General features: G+C 49.1%; 1 protein-coding gene across 1 annotated transcript in view; it reads right to left on the bottom strand.

Annotated features, from left to right (window-relative positions):
- The window catches only part of RNF43 (ring finger protein 43), a 69,670-nt gene that overhangs the window by 12,055 nt on the left and 42,376 nt on the right, over positions 1–15,239 (bottom strand). The window contains exon 3 of the mRNA XM_004608632.2: positions 3,927–4,049. Coding sequence (XP_004608689.2) covers positions 3,927–4,049 — 123 coding nt within the window. The remainder of the gene's footprint in view (positions 1–3,926; positions 4,050–15,239) is intronic.

Here is a 15,239-nt window from a genome sequence, read left to right as displayed (position 1 = left end):
ACAAAAGGCAGTCCTCCAGAGTTTCCCCTGTCTTCACTAAAGTGGTCTTCAGAGATCCCCCGGGGGGTGGGGGGGTGGGTACAGGGTACAGTCCCATGGGGGAAAGGAGAGGCTGGAAAGGTGAGTGTGCTGGACTCAGTACAGGTGCCAGGGAGAGGTCACGGAACTGGGACCCTCTGTGCAGCTCAGCTGCCTGGGCCTCCTGTCAGCCCCAGAGGGGACCCTGGACCCACCCAGTCCAGCTTGGAGGAACATTAGGGAGGCACAGACTTCCTTCTGGGAGATTTTCTTACTTCCCCACCCTTGTCTCTTTGAAGGATTGGGGTAGGAACAGTGGAAAGTAATTACCATGACGTTCAAACACCCCAGCCCATTACAGCCCATAATTAGAAAGTTGTAAAAGTGATCAAAGAGCCCAGAGAGTTGGCTAACAGGGAAACAAACAGGACTTTGAGGCAATGGGTTGTCTGTGTCCAGAGTTCTAGGAATCAAAATGCAAGATTTGGGGTCCAGTGCAACCCACAAGGGCCATCCACGCCTCCCTTCAGTCCACCTATACCCCAGGAGCCAGAGAGAAAAAGCAGCCCTGTTTGGAGAAAATGTCCAATAACATCCACTCAGTTTCAGTATGCACACAGACTGGTCCTTCCCTCATGGTCCAGTTGGAGCAGCCTGGCCTGCAGAGAGCACACTCAGGAGCTTTCTTGGGGCAGATGGGGAGTCGGAGCAGTGCCACAGATGAATAGCCAGGCACAGAGTCACTCCTACCCATAACCCATGTGCCCCGAAGGAGAAAGTGATTTACAGAATCCAAACTGAGCATCCCAGTCAAATTCTGGAGGGAACCCCCCTGTAAGAAAGCAATGAGCTGAACGGCCTGATGAAGGGACTCAGCTCAAAGCTGGGGAAACAGCTAGGAGGACTGGAGTGTGGAGGAGGACGTGGAAGACCTGGGAATCACCAGTGGATGCCCTGCAGAGGTGCCCCCGACAAGACAGGACTTCTGGTCCTGATGGATGATAAACATGTGACTGTAACTGAGGCTGGGTTACTAGAACCTGGGCTGGAGTGTGAGCCGAAACTTAATTACTACATTTCTTTGTTTCTTAATTCCAAGATGTTGGAAACAGAATAGAAAGTGGAAGTCAGCTGCAGGCATCATTTAGATCCTGGACAGGAGAGCTATGTCAGAGATGACCTGGGAGAAACGGGATTGGTCAGGTACTTATCCTTTGCCCTTCACCCTGGCCTGTCATGCTCTCCGCCCTAATCCCCTCAGTGACCCCACCCCCAACCACACACACAACATGAAACAAATTCTTATGTTTAAGTTGCAAAAAGGAAAAGCCCTTCGGCAGAGTGGAATCAGGAAGGCAGAGAGAGATTGGACTGGTGCTCAGACAGGAACGCCAGGCAGGGCTTTCCGAAGGTACCAGAGCCCTCTGTGGCAGCATGTAGGGCAGCATGTAGCCAGCCTCCCAGGGTTAGTGAGCAAGACTGCCGACAGACTCCAGCAACCGATTCATTTCAGAGAGAGCGGCGAGTGAGCAGCAGAGCCTGCCTCTGACTGGCCACGCACTCTGCTCTGGACCTTCGATTTTCCTCTCCAAACCACATGGACAGTCTTTGTCTATCTCCTATTCATCAAAGATTGACAGAGCACCTACTGTGCCGGGGCACCAAGCCAGGCCCTCCCGAATGGCTCATCAGGGAACTTCAGAGACAAGACATATGCAGACAATTACAATAATGCTGATAACAACATTCCTGCGTAAAAATGAATGAACTAGACCAGTAGTTTCCAAACTTTATTTCACCACAGAAAGTTCTTCCCTTCAGTTTCCCACAAACACACACACACACACACACACACACACACACACACACACACACACACTCTGGTGCAAATTTTCAATAATACAAAAGCAGGCTGAGGTTGAGATCGGGGTGAGAATAAGAAGGACCCTTGGCACCTCCGTGAAACCTGGGATGGGAAACACAGGCAGAGACCCTGAAGGTGTGTCAGCTTACTGGTGAGCTTACTGGTCTGAGCTGGTCAAGAAAGACTCAGCAGAGAAGGTGGAGGTGCATCAGGGCTTAAAGGAAGGGTAGGAGGAAGTAGGGCTAGAACTTTTATTGAGATCGATCCTGCCCAGACTGTCTCGGTTTATATTTGGAATCTGCTACCTACTATTAGCTGTGAGATTGTGGGCAAGTCACTAAGTGCTCTGTGCCTGAGTTTTCCTTTCTGTAAACGGATACTAGTATGTCTTACTTCATAGGGCTGCTCTGAGGACTATATGAGTATACCCATGTAGAATCATGTACAAAATGCCTGGCACAGAGGAAATGCTTCTTCCGTATGAGTTATAACATCAGCTATCACTCTATTCATGTTTTATTTATCACTCTGTAGCAGTTACCAGTCCCACCTCTGAGTTAAGAAATCAAACCTCAGAGAAACTGAGTCATTTGCTCAGGGTCCCATGGCTGATAAGCAATGATAGGCGGGATATCCCCTCTAGCTTCCTGGTACCTGGTGACCAGGAAATGGTCTCTATGGTGAGAGGAAGGGCTGGTACCTGGCTGCTCACCTCCTAACCAGCTCCTTCCACCAACCAGAAATCCACGGCCATTAGTCCAGGCATGAGGCAAAAAGGGCCTGGCCTGACACAGAGTTGCAAGTAAAGAAACAAACTGACTCACTCTGATTAAAGGCAGCTTGGTGATGCTGATGGCGGCAACAACAAAGGAAAAGGCCACTAGGAATGATCCCTGAGTACAGAGCCAAGAGGAAGGCCTGAGCACCACCAGGTGTGGCCCCAAATCCAAGAAAAAAATTGTAATAAAAAAATTAAAAGAAGCAGGTTGCTTCCATGAGGCTCTGCGGTGCTACTCCCTGAGCCCTCGGGAGGAGCAGGAAACCCCCTGGGGCTCTGGGGCTGAGCAGCAAGCAGACGTGCAGGTCAGGGTGGTCACACTCCTATTCCAACACCCAGGGAGTAGGGTCCCTCCCCCAAGTGCCCATTGTACCCCACATCCCCCCTAACACACACACACACACACACACACACACACACACACACACACATTATAACGACATTCTGGGTAATGTCACCAGGAGAAGTTCTTCACATGTATTTGATTTCCCCACCAGACTGGGGAGCACCAGAGCAGTGAGATTAAAAGCCCAGGTTTGAGAACTGAACTGGCCTTGGTTCAAATCTCAGCCCCACCCCTTCCTAGCCAGGTCTCTCTGGCAAGTTACTTAAGTTTTCTGATCCTCACTTGACTCACATGTCAAACTGAGAACAATAAGGTCGGGCTTTCTCTGCTGTTGTGAAAAGCAAAGGGACAATGCAAGGAATCTGTCCTGTGTCCCACTGGGTTCATAGGGAGCACACCTGAGAACAGCGACTTGTGGGCAAACCGGGTCGGGTTTGCACAAGCCCTGCGAGGAGGCAGGCTGGTGGGGGCGCCCAGGGCTGCTGTCAGCAATGCAGAAGTGGGGACAGGGGTCCTCCGTTTGCAATCTCAGAGGAAGAATGTGAAGTCGTGAAGGGGGAGGGGAACAATTACTCCGCTCTGGAGTAAAATATTGCAAAACAGCTTCTCTTCAGCTCAGTGCATGCTTCTGAGAGATGGATACCCCTCAGCCTCACAACTCTTTGCTCTGATGTTGGCAGGGGAAGCCTGGGAACTTCCAGGTGGAGGGGAAGGAGGTGGAGTGGGATCTTTGCCCTACAAGACAGTCAGTGTTTAGCGGGCTGCACTGGGAAGAGATAGCAGCCTGCCTTCCCACCTCCCTGGGACCCACATGAGACCAGAGCACCTGATAGAGCCAGCACCTCATGCCTCAAGGAAAGTGCACGAGAGTACGGCCCAGAGCTGGGCCTGAGAGTTTGAGGGCACACGCAGTCATTTACCTTGCTGGCCAGTGACAGGCAGGGGCGAGGGGCTCGCTTCGGGCTCTCTAGCTTCACAATACTGATAAATCCCGGCTCCAGATTGTCGTCATCACTGGCATTGCACAGGTACAGAGGGTGGGACTGCAGAGAGAGAGAGAAAGAGAGAGATTTGCATTAGGCCTGCTCCCAGGGAGCTACAGTGCCAGTGCTATGAGTGCCAGGCCCTGCCAGGCTGCTTTGAAGCAGGCACCCAGTAGTAAGTCTTCTTAGGTGATCTCTGAAGGAGCCTGTTTCTATTAGCTGTCACTTTGGGGGTGCCAGAATCAAGGCTAGGTCAAGGTGGGAGCATAGGTGAGCAAGAAGCAACTAAAGAGGGACCCAAATGAAGAATCTACTGCAAAACAGCTCCAATAACCTTTAGCCCAAATTTTCCAGGGCAAATGGAGGGCTCTGCTAGCCCAGCCTCTCTCACTGCCCGATTCTTGGAAGCCTCAGGCTGAGAGACCAGTCATGCACACCTACAGCAATGTCCTCAGAGCCCTGCCTTCCTTCCTTGCACCCCGAGAGCTCTTCTGAGGGCCACAGGGCCCCCCAGGTGGCTACCCTATAGATCTCTACCTGCTCCTGGGCCTGGTGCTTCTCCCACCAAGGGCCTTGCCCCCTACAGTCTCCCCCCGGCCCATACTGAGCTAAGAAAGACATTCTGGGGATGTGGCTGGGCTGAGTGGTACCTTAACCAGCACAATTTCTGGCACTCACCCTGCCCCCAAGACTGATCCAGGGGACGCACAGCCAGCTCACCTGCTCTGCTCTGAGGGCACAGCTGGTCCAATCTGAGACCCTGGGCCTCCAGTGTGGCTCGTGCTAACAATGACTCATGGGGCAGCAGGCCAAGTCTGGACTAATGGAGACCTGAGGATCCCCTTATCAAATGGGCAGGGCTGCCCTCCTAAATGTGCTCTTCTCATTCAAGGGGCCATCTGAATGGAATTTTCCCAGAGTGCTGTGAGAACCTAATGTGATTTATTTGCCCCTGGAGAGTCCCGTGGGCCAAGGACTCCCACATGGTGGAAACCCAATGCATCTTGGCAACAAAGCGGATTTCCTACAAGGAGCTGGCCACACTTCCTTCTCCAGTGTTGCTGAGGTCTGAAGGGCTGCCAGAAAGAACCCTCAGAGGAACCAGAGAGAATCCGGAGTATATAAAGATGATACTGTTCATTGAGTTATCAGTGATGGATTTTAAAAGCAGTCATCTGGGGGGTGGGGAGCATTTCAGGCCATTTTCTCTCACTGTATCCTGCAGTTCCTTCCACAGCAGGTTTGCACTAGGTAGGCAGCACCTTGCATTGAATGGAATCTTTGTGAATAATAATAATAAAAAAATCTTTCGGTAGGGATGGATCAAAAGTCACTGAGATGGGAGGAAGAACCATTCCTCCAGAATATAAGGTTAGTGATTAAGGTTTTAGTGTAGGTTAAAAGTTGGGGTCATAAGCTATCAGTTCAGGGGCCAGAGTGATCGTATAGTGGTAAGGTACTTGCCTTGCACATGGCCCGACCTGGACTATATCCCCATATGGTCCCCTGAGCCTGCCAGGAGCCCTTGAGTTCAGAGCCAGGACTTACCCCCCTGAACATCATTGTGTGTAGTCCAAAAATGAAAGAAAAAAGGAAACAAAAGAGCTGTGAAATTCAGTAAAATTATGGCCTTTGTCTCAACATACTCCAATGTTCATCTGTCTGTCTGCCCACCTGTCCAACTACAGATCAAATTGTTTCATGATTCCACGAGCGCTGAAGGCCCCCATGGTGCAAAGCATTATACAAGTGATGAGATGGAAACCTGGCTCTGATGACAAGCACAGACACTGTCCGATGGCATCATGATGCAGGTTCATCCCAGGTTCATTCAGGATTTTGTGGGAGGGCACAAGGAGGGACACTGGACAACTGTACCCGGGAGGGCAGAGATGCCCAGCAGGAGAGTTCATGGGTTCCACCTCAGGGGCTAATGATATATGCATTGAATTATCCAGTGGACCAAGAAAAAGAGGGATTTCATTTCAGTACCTATATTGCAAACCTGGAGAGATAGCACAGTGGATAGGGCATTTCCCTTGCACGCAGCCAACCCAGGTTCGATTCCTCCGTCCCTCTCAGAGAGCCTGGCAAGCTACCAAGAGTATCCCACCTGCATGGCAGAGCCTGGCAAGCTACTCCTGGCGTATTCGATATGCCAAAGACAGTAACAAGTCTCACAATGGAGATGTTACTGGTGCCCACTCGAGCAAATTGATGAACAACGGGAGGACAGTGCTAACTATTGCAAACCTAATGCCTAAAAGGGGAGATAGAGAAAGAGAGAAGGGGGGAGGGAGGCAGAGAGAGAGAGAGAGAAAGAGAAAGAGAGAGAGAGAAGTGTCTGCCTAGAGGCAGCCTGGTGGGTGGGGTGATGGGAGGAATACTAGGGACAATGGTGATGGGAAATGTAGAAATGTACACAGGTAAAGGGATGGGTGTTCAGTCATACAACGTATGAACAACTTTGTAACTGTGTATCTCACTGTGATTCAATAGTTTTTTTTTTTTAAAGAGGGGTTCCAGGATCGATAGTAAAGTGGGTAGGGCTATTTTGCCTTGCACGCGCCCGACCCGGGTTTAATCCCCAGCATCCCATATGGTCCCCCAATCACTGCCAGGGGTAATTCCTGAGTGCAGAGCCAGGAATAACCCCTGAGCATCACTGGGTATGATCCAAAAAGAAAAAAAAAGTTCCATTCCTCACCCAGGAAACTGCCTGTGCTTGGTAACAGGCGTAGTGGAGGGGGAAGGAAGGCAGAGGGGTGGGTTATGCGCAGCAAGGCAGGAGGTGAGGCCAGAAAGGCCAGCGAGAACTAGACCCGGGAAGGCATAGGCCTTTGGTGGGTAAAAAGAGCCAATCCGGTGACAAGCCAGAGATTCAGCAGCTGCAACAGACTCAGATAGTAGGATGGTACAGGAAGGACACTGCTGGCGCCTCCGTCCAGCCCCAGGCTGCCAGCTTCCTCCTCAGGACTGCCGGAGACCCGGTGAAGAGAGGGGAGAGTCACTTAGGAAAAGAGGATCTTTAGAGAAGAACTTGCATCTCTTTACACACCACTCGGCCCCCAGGCCTGCATGGTGAGTCCCTGTGATCTGCTGTAGGATGCCCCTAAGGAGGGTCTGGATGGGAAACAACTTGGAATCAGAAATCAACAAAGACATCCAACACTTGGGGCTCCAGAAAATCCAGGGGAGGAAATGAACCCTTAGTAAATGCCTCTGGCTGGCCAGGGCTTCTCATCTACCAAACTATGAGCTCCTTGGGATCTTACCCACGTAACAGAAGAGACAGAAGCTCTGAGGCCCAGAGAAGTTAAGGTCAAACAAGATTAGAACTTATCTCTTTCTAACTCCATCCTTTGGAGTCAGGAAACTGCGAAGGGGCATAGTCTACCTCCGTGGCCCAGGCTAATGATGATGATAATTACTTATATTTATTGAGTAAATATTGTGGGCCAGTAATTATTCTGAGTACTTTTGTGTACAAACTCTTTTTATATTCAGAGAAAGCCTGTAAATTAGAAAATCTGTTTCCATTTTAAAGATGCGAAAGTGAGGCCCTAAGAGATTAGGTGATATGCCCTGGATTAAACAACTGAGATCAGGAAAAAAATGGAAATAGGATAAGGTTTAAAAAAGATCAGAACAGCTGCTGTCATGACAAAGCAAACCCACCTTCCTAATTATACATCCCTAAGGCAAAAGGAACTCAAGACAAATCCCTGTAATATAGGTTGAGACCTTCAGGATCCTTACCTAGGATCCTTTTTCTTTTCATTCCCCCTGGGTGACCGCAGTCATTCCCACGGCTTCAGGGATCATGGTGGTCTTCAGTTATGGTCTGCAAACCTCTCTTGAGCTCCAATACCGTATAACCAAGAGGTAAGGTCTGGACATTTCATCCAGAAGATCCATAAATGAGATACCTCAAATGCAGCACATTGAATATTGACCTAACCTCTCTATTCATTAAAACTACTCCTCTAGTGCTCCCTATTTTAGGAATTAGAGGTACTGTCTACCTACTAACCAGGCCAGACCACATCCTTCTATCCATTCATCTTCTTCACTCCCTATGGCCCCTTGTACCTCACCGAGCCCCTCCTCCCCCATACACAAGCAGTCAGTAAGCGCTAACAGTTCTCTCCGCAAACTGCTTCTCTCATGTCCTCTTCCTGCAGCCCCACTATGGCTGCCCAGTGTGGGCTCTCATCACTGCTCATCCACTTCACCGAAATAACCTCTTAAGTGGGGCCACCTCAGCCCTTTTAATACTTTCTCTGTTCTGAAGCCAAAGTGGTCAAAAACGCTGATGCAAGCATGCCACTCTTCTTCCACTTTAAGCTCTTACAAGGCTCCCCGTAGCTCTTGGAATACAGTATGCACTGTTATTTATTTTCACTTAAGGGTCATACCCAGCAGTGCTTAGGGGACCAAGCAGTGCTAGGGACCTAACCCAGGGTTCTACGTGCAAAGTGTGCTCTCCAATCCTTTGAGCTATCTCCCCAGCCCAAGTCTGTTTTTTATTTTTGGGTCACACCCAGCGATGTTCAGGGGTTACTCCTGGCTCTATGCTCAGAAATTATTCCTGGTGGTGCTTGGAGGACCATTATGTGGTTCCGGGGATCAAAGCCAGTTCAGCTCCATGCAAGGCAAGCACCCTACCTGCTGTACTGCTCTGGTCCCCAAGCCCACTTTTAAAAACTTAGCTTTGGGGACTTGTCTCAGTTTATTGATCCCTTCCCTTGTCCCTTGCTTCTGCAGTCCATACTCAGAAACAACATCTTTGGCACTTGCTGCTTTGCCAGGATTGATTAGAGGCCTCTCCTCCCCGTCCCCTTAATAGGCTGCATTTCCTAACACTTACTTGTCTGCTTATTTCCTTCTCCTTCAGACTATGATCACCCCCCTCTGCCCCTTCAATGCCTGTGATATAGTAGGTGCAGCACACCTGCCTACCAGACACTTTTTTTGAGAGGGGAGTGGGGGAGCAGTGAGTGCATATCTGGCAATGCTCAGGGCTTACTCCTGACTCTGTTCCCAGGAATTACTCCTGGCAGTGCTTGGGGGTCCATCTGGGAAGCCTGGGATCTCACCTGGGTCAGCTGCATGCAAAGCAAATGCCCTACACACTGTACTGTTGTTCCAGTCCCCATACTTTTTGATCAAATATTGAAGGTCATGGGCCTGGAATACAGCTCAGCAGCAAAGCCTTTGCCTGCCACATGTAAACCCTAAGGTTTGATCCCCTGCACTACACACACACACACACACACACACACACACACACACACACACACCTAAAACTGCTGAAAGGTCTGCAACCAGAGAGCCAACTACAGAGAGTTAACTCTAAAGACAGCACTACATGTATCACCGTCCTGGCAATGGTGGCTCGGGGAAACAGGAGATGGTGAGGAAATACTGTGGAATTTTGCTTTGAAGGCTTCAATCACAGGGCGAAGTGAGGCACAAAACTTCGTGAGGCTCAGTGGGGCACTGAGGTTTTGTTTTGCTGTTAAAAAACTAACAATAATAGAGCTACTTCTATTTTGTTTTGTGTCTTATCCCTTGTTCCAGTCCAAGAAGGCAGCCCACATCCTATTTATTGCCTTGTCTTGGGGGCAAAAGTGAAATGTTGCTGAAGTTTTGTGAAAGGTTAAATGACACTGAGGAAGTGTGCGGGTCCTGAGGGCAGAAAGGAGTATCTCCAGCCCCTGAATCCTGAGGCTGTGAGGAGAGGATGCTGGATGACAGGAAAGTGCAGCTGGGGCTCCAGCAGGGCTGGATCCTGGTGCAGATGAGGAGGAGGGCCAGCCTCTGTAGATTTTAAAGGGATGTTTACACTTGCAATGGGTATTATTTGTGGTGACCAGCATAGAGCTGGGGCTCCTTTGCTACTGCAATTTGTAAAAAAAAAAAAAAAACCCTGGTACCTTTGCACTGCTCTGTGAGACCTAATGCTCACAAAAAATCAGTTCTTGGAAATATGGAGCTGAGAAGCCAGACATGTCGGTAAAAAAGAAAACAAGGTTTTGGGGCTGCAGCGATAGCACAGTGGGTAGGGCATTTGCCTTGCACGCGGCCGACCTGGGTTCGATTCCCAGCATCCCATACAGTCCCCTGCGCATCACCAGGAGTAATTCCTGAGTGCAGAGCCAGGAGTAACCCCTGTGCATCGCCAGGTGTGACCCAAAAAGAAAAAAACAAACAAAAAACCAAACAAGGTTTCATAGTATTTCTTGTATCATTATACTGATGGCATGACAGCCATACTTGTTATCCTTCTGCAGTTTCATTCACTCTTCCACAAGTAGAGTTGTTTAGGTCTTTCTCATTAAAAATAAAAACAGGAATCTGGCTCATGTGGTCCGACACATACTTTGCACATGCAAGACTTGGTTTCAGCAACTTGAGGCCCCAAGTACCACCGGGTGTGGCCCCAGTGCCTTCCTCCCTGCCCACCACCACCACAATAAATAAAAACCAAAGCAAGGGGCAGGAGAGAACCAAACTGGTTGAGCACAGGCTTTGTATGCAGGAGCAATGGGTCTGATCCCCAGTATTATATGGTCCTGTGAGACTGCTAGGAGGAGTTGCCCCAAGAATTCTGGTTGAGCCCCAAATCGACACACACACACACACACACACACACACACACACACACACACACGCCATTCAATGCCTTGACCGCCCCACAGGGTACTTTAAGTGGTGAAGAGGGCTCTGGAAGGAAAAGTGAGTTGTTGTTCCAACTCCCGGGAGTGCAAGGTCTCCTAAAAACAATGGCACACACATGTTCTTTGTGGGTCACCCAGTCCTTTCAGTGAAACTATGAAAAGGTCAAAAGAAACAGGCTTGCAAGAACTGGGGGTGGTGGAGAGGTGGAAGATGTTTCCTGAAGACCATGGAAGGATGCTCCCATCCCAGATGCTGCCTTGAGGACATGCGGAAAAGAGCACTCTCAAAGCCCAGCCACACTGCCCCAGGTCTGAGCTTTGCACACAGGCTTTACATCCACACAAGACACGTGCATGGTCCTTTGGGGCGTGTGTTGTATTTCATATGCTTGAGACTGTCCCTATCTTCATTGACTTTCTGATGCTCCTGAACGCCCCCCTTCCCAAACAGACCCAATGTTAAAAGGATGGCTCACCAATTCCACTGCGGCACCTCAGATGGAGCAGGTGTGCCATCTCCGCCCACTCCAGATGAAACCCCAGTGCCCACGAGCTTCCAGAATTAAAACCAAGGTATGCGGGCTCAGGGACTAAGACTTCAGGCCACATGGCGGCAGCGGAGACAGGCCGTCCCTTTTCCTCTCCCAGCCTGCCCGCTTGGGGTCCTGGCTGTCATGCCCACAATCTGCCTCTGGGCACCATCCAAGCACATAAACGGCCTTGATCCAGAGATTCCCAAATGAATCTCAAAATGGATTAGCTCTCTACATTATGTCTCTGGACCCCAACCATTTACAATTTTAGAATTCCAGAAGCGTGCGGCCGCATGCGACCTCTCCTGATATTCATGTAGGCAATAGAAAATAAATTATCTAGCATCTGTCTCTGGCAGGCAGGCTTGAATGGTGGGGGGAAAATTTGAAGTAGTGGTGGTGGGAAGGTATAATGGTGGTGAGACGGGTGTTGAAATATTGAATATAATCAATTAATGTGAACAACCTTATGAAAATAAAATTAAAACTAAAGTATGGCTCCCTTGTTTATCTGTGTGATCCTGGACAAGTTCCTTAACTTTTCTGAGATCTGTATTCCTCTTCTTCACCAGAGAAACCAAAATGCTTCCCAATTAGCTGGAAGACTGCAGATAAAGGATTAAGTGCTAACACAGAGCCCAATATCATCAGTAAGCACTCATTAAATGGTATATGTTTTTATCACTGAGTTAAAAAAAAATCCTCCTTATTCCTGGAGGGAAAGAAACTTTTTTGTTTTGTTTGGGGGCCACACCCAGCAGTGCTCAGGGCTTACTTCTGGCTCTGCACTCAGGGATCACTGGAATGCTCAGGGGGTCCCTATGGGGTGCTGGGTATTAAATCCAGGTTGACCGAGTGTAAGGCAAGCACTATATCAGCTGTGCTATTGCTCCAGCACTGAAATAAAAACTCCTTCTGACTGCTTCTCTCTTGGCAATCTTCAGCTCGTGTCCCATGCAGCGGTGCCGCTCCGCAGCCTGAGACAGTTCATTATCCACGGTCACTTCCCTCCCGTGCTCAGCCCTCCCAACCCCACTGAACAAGCTCTTCCAGTTCTCAGCCTGCCTCCTTCCCATGAAGGAGGCCATGTGATCTCATTACCTCCTCACAAAGGGCATTCCAGGGCTCAACTGAGCCCCGAACTTAATGCTGGTCTTACTTTTATCCAAGGCATCTCCTCTTGGGGTGTGTGCTTTTGCAAGCAATTCTTTAATGTCTCCTATTTCCCGGCCACCCTCCTCCCCCTACCTTTGCCGCAATAATCTCTTAGTTCTCTGGTTCCACGTACGGACCTTCACCCGAGCCTTGGACAGGTAACTTTACTGCCTGCTACAATTTTGCCTTTGTAATCAGGAACATTGGCTGGACATCAAAGGCAGCCTTCGCCCCGCTTCCTCTTTTCAGATTTTATAATCATTCTCTCCTGTGCAACCTCTATTACCTGAACTTAGAACTATCTTGACTTTTATCTCGGGCTGCAGGACACACCAGCACCATAAAGTCAAGCTCCTGGAGCTAGGGGGTTGGGAAAAACAGATTGACCAGGAGTTGCTACTTCCGGCTGCCAGAACTGAAACAATTTCTGAGGTCCAGTCTGGTCATTTTGTTCTTCATTTAAATAAGTCAGTGTTTATGCTCACAGGTTGCCTCTAATAGTAACTGAAAGTCACTAGAACTCATTCTTATCCTCAGTTTAGCCTCTTTGGAATGGCTGTTTCTTAAATAATTAAATTGGGAGAGTAGGGGATTTCTGGAATTTCCTTAATCTACTTTGTTAAAATATTTCAAAATAAGGGGCGCCAAAGTGAGAGTACAGAGGGTAGCGCACTTGCCTTGCAAGCAGCCTACCTGGGTTTACCCTGGCACCATATAGGGTCCCCTGAGCACTACCAGGAGTAATTTCTGAGCACAGAGCCAGGAGTAATAACCCCTGAGCATTGCCAGGAGTGGTGCCCGAGCCCCCCCAAAAAATCTTAATTTGGGGGCTGGAGCAATGGTACAGCAAGTACGGCACTTGTCTTGCATGTGGCCAACCTGGGCTTGATCCCCAACACCCCATATGGTTCCCTGTGCCCTCCAGGAGTGATTCCTGAGTGCCAGGCAAGGAGCAGTCTCTGATCACTACTAGGTGTGACCCAAAAACTAAAAAAAAATTAATAAAAAATATGCAAATATACATACACATATATATTTCTGCTTAATTGTATAATTTTAAATATATACATAAAGAAAATAAATTGGGTGGAGCTAGAGAAGCATAAACTTGGGCCATCTGACAAGAAAAGACCATCAGAGAGAGAAAAGATGATAGATGTCATTCAGAAAACCATTCTGAGGGAATAAGGATGCTCAGGGCTCGAAGGTTGACAGAAGAACTAAAATGATGTGCCAACTTCAAAGAGGAAACAGGATGACAAAGTCCAAGGGGGAAAACTGAGCTCATGAGGGGCTGGAGAGATACAGAGGGTAGGGTGTCATGCTCGCAGTCGACCTAGGCTTGATCCCCACATCCCAAAAGGTCCTCCAAGCCTGCCAGGAGTGACCCCTGAACACAGAGCCAGAAGTAAGCCCTGAGCACCGTTGGTTATGGCCCCCCAAAGAAAAATATTAATGGAGTTCAGTCCGGGTCTTTGCATATTGTCAGCCTTTAGAATTGGTGAAAAGAATGAGAGAAACTCCATTTGAATCAGTAGGCACTGTTTCCGAGAAATGTAAACTGCCGACAGCCGAGTCTGGTTCATACCTGTAAGGGACTTTTAAAACTTGCTTTTCACCAATGAGGAATGTGCAACTCAAGTTACATACTGCCCATGGTTACAAAACTACTAAAAGGAATTTAAGGTCTCCTAAACTCGGTCCCAGTACCTGTCTGTCTTCTCTGCCACGCTGCCTCCAGGCATCCATGCTGGGAAGTATTCTCTGCGGAATAACAAACCTCAACAGGGTACTAGGATGCAAGGATGGATGCCTTCAGAAGGAAGGGTGATTTCTAGAATGTTCAGCCTTACATTATTTTTTGGCTGAAGCAATAGCACAGCGGTAGGGCGTTCGCCTTTCACACGGCCGACCCGTGTTCGATTCCTCTGCCCCTCTCGGAGAGCCTGGCAAGTTACCAAGAGTATGGTGCCCGCACGGCAGAGCCTGGCAAGCTACTCGTGGCATATGGGGTATGACAAAAACAGTAACAATAAGCTCTCAATGAGAGATGTTACTGGTGCCCGCTCGAACAAACTGATGAGCAACGATGAGAGTGAGTGAGAGTGAGATTATTTTTAGTAACAGGACAGAGGCAAGGTCTGTATCTGTTCCCTTCCCCTCTGGGCCTGGGCACCCCGGTCCAGCAGCCTCAGCTTCCTTCCTCTCCCCGCGGGCTTATCTCACCTCCTTTCCTAGCCACAACAGACACGGCTCAGAGATGCTTTCTCATGAACAGTCCACCTTTGTTTAGGATGAGTAAGGTGTGTCCTGAGACTTGAGGTCACAGCTCAGACCCATAGAGTGGCCTATTCAACTAGCTACCATAGCCTTCACTGTCTCACCTCGCTTGGAAGACTTTGCTCTTCCATTTTAAAATCTACCGTGTTATGTCTCAGATGTGCCAAATTTAGCATTGTTGCCCAAGCATTGCTAAATTTGGTGATTTCGATGCAAGAGTGTGAACTGGCTAAATTAATCAGGTTATTTCACACACATTCCATGTCTTCCAAGCTAGTCCGCTCAAATATTATATGTTGGCATTTCAAGTTGCCCTGCAAACTGCTCTCTACTACCCTCAGCCACACTGGATTTTCCCAGGCTGAGAAGGCCTGCAACAAGCCACTGTATCCAAACGGGCCAACTTAGGGGCTGGGGCAACAGCACAGCGGGTAGGGTGTTTGCCTTGCACCCGGCCGACCCAGGATCGAATCCCAGCATCCCGTGTGGTCCCCTGAGCACCGCCAGGGGTAATTCCTGAGTGCAAAGCCAGGAGTAACCCCTGTGCATCGCCAGGCGTGACCCAAAAAAAAAGCAAAAAAACAAAACAAAACAAAACA

This window comes from Sorex araneus, chromosome 3 (assembly GCF_027595985.1).
Source record: "Sorex araneus isolate mSorAra2 chromosome 3, mSorAra2.pri, whole genome shotgun sequence".
NCBI classification, from domain to species: domain Eukaryota; kingdom Metazoa; phylum Chordata; class Mammalia; order Eulipotyphla; family Soricidae; genus Sorex; species Sorex araneus.
Note: the sequence above shows the minus strand (reverse complement) of the source record. Positions and strands in the feature narration are given on the sequence as shown.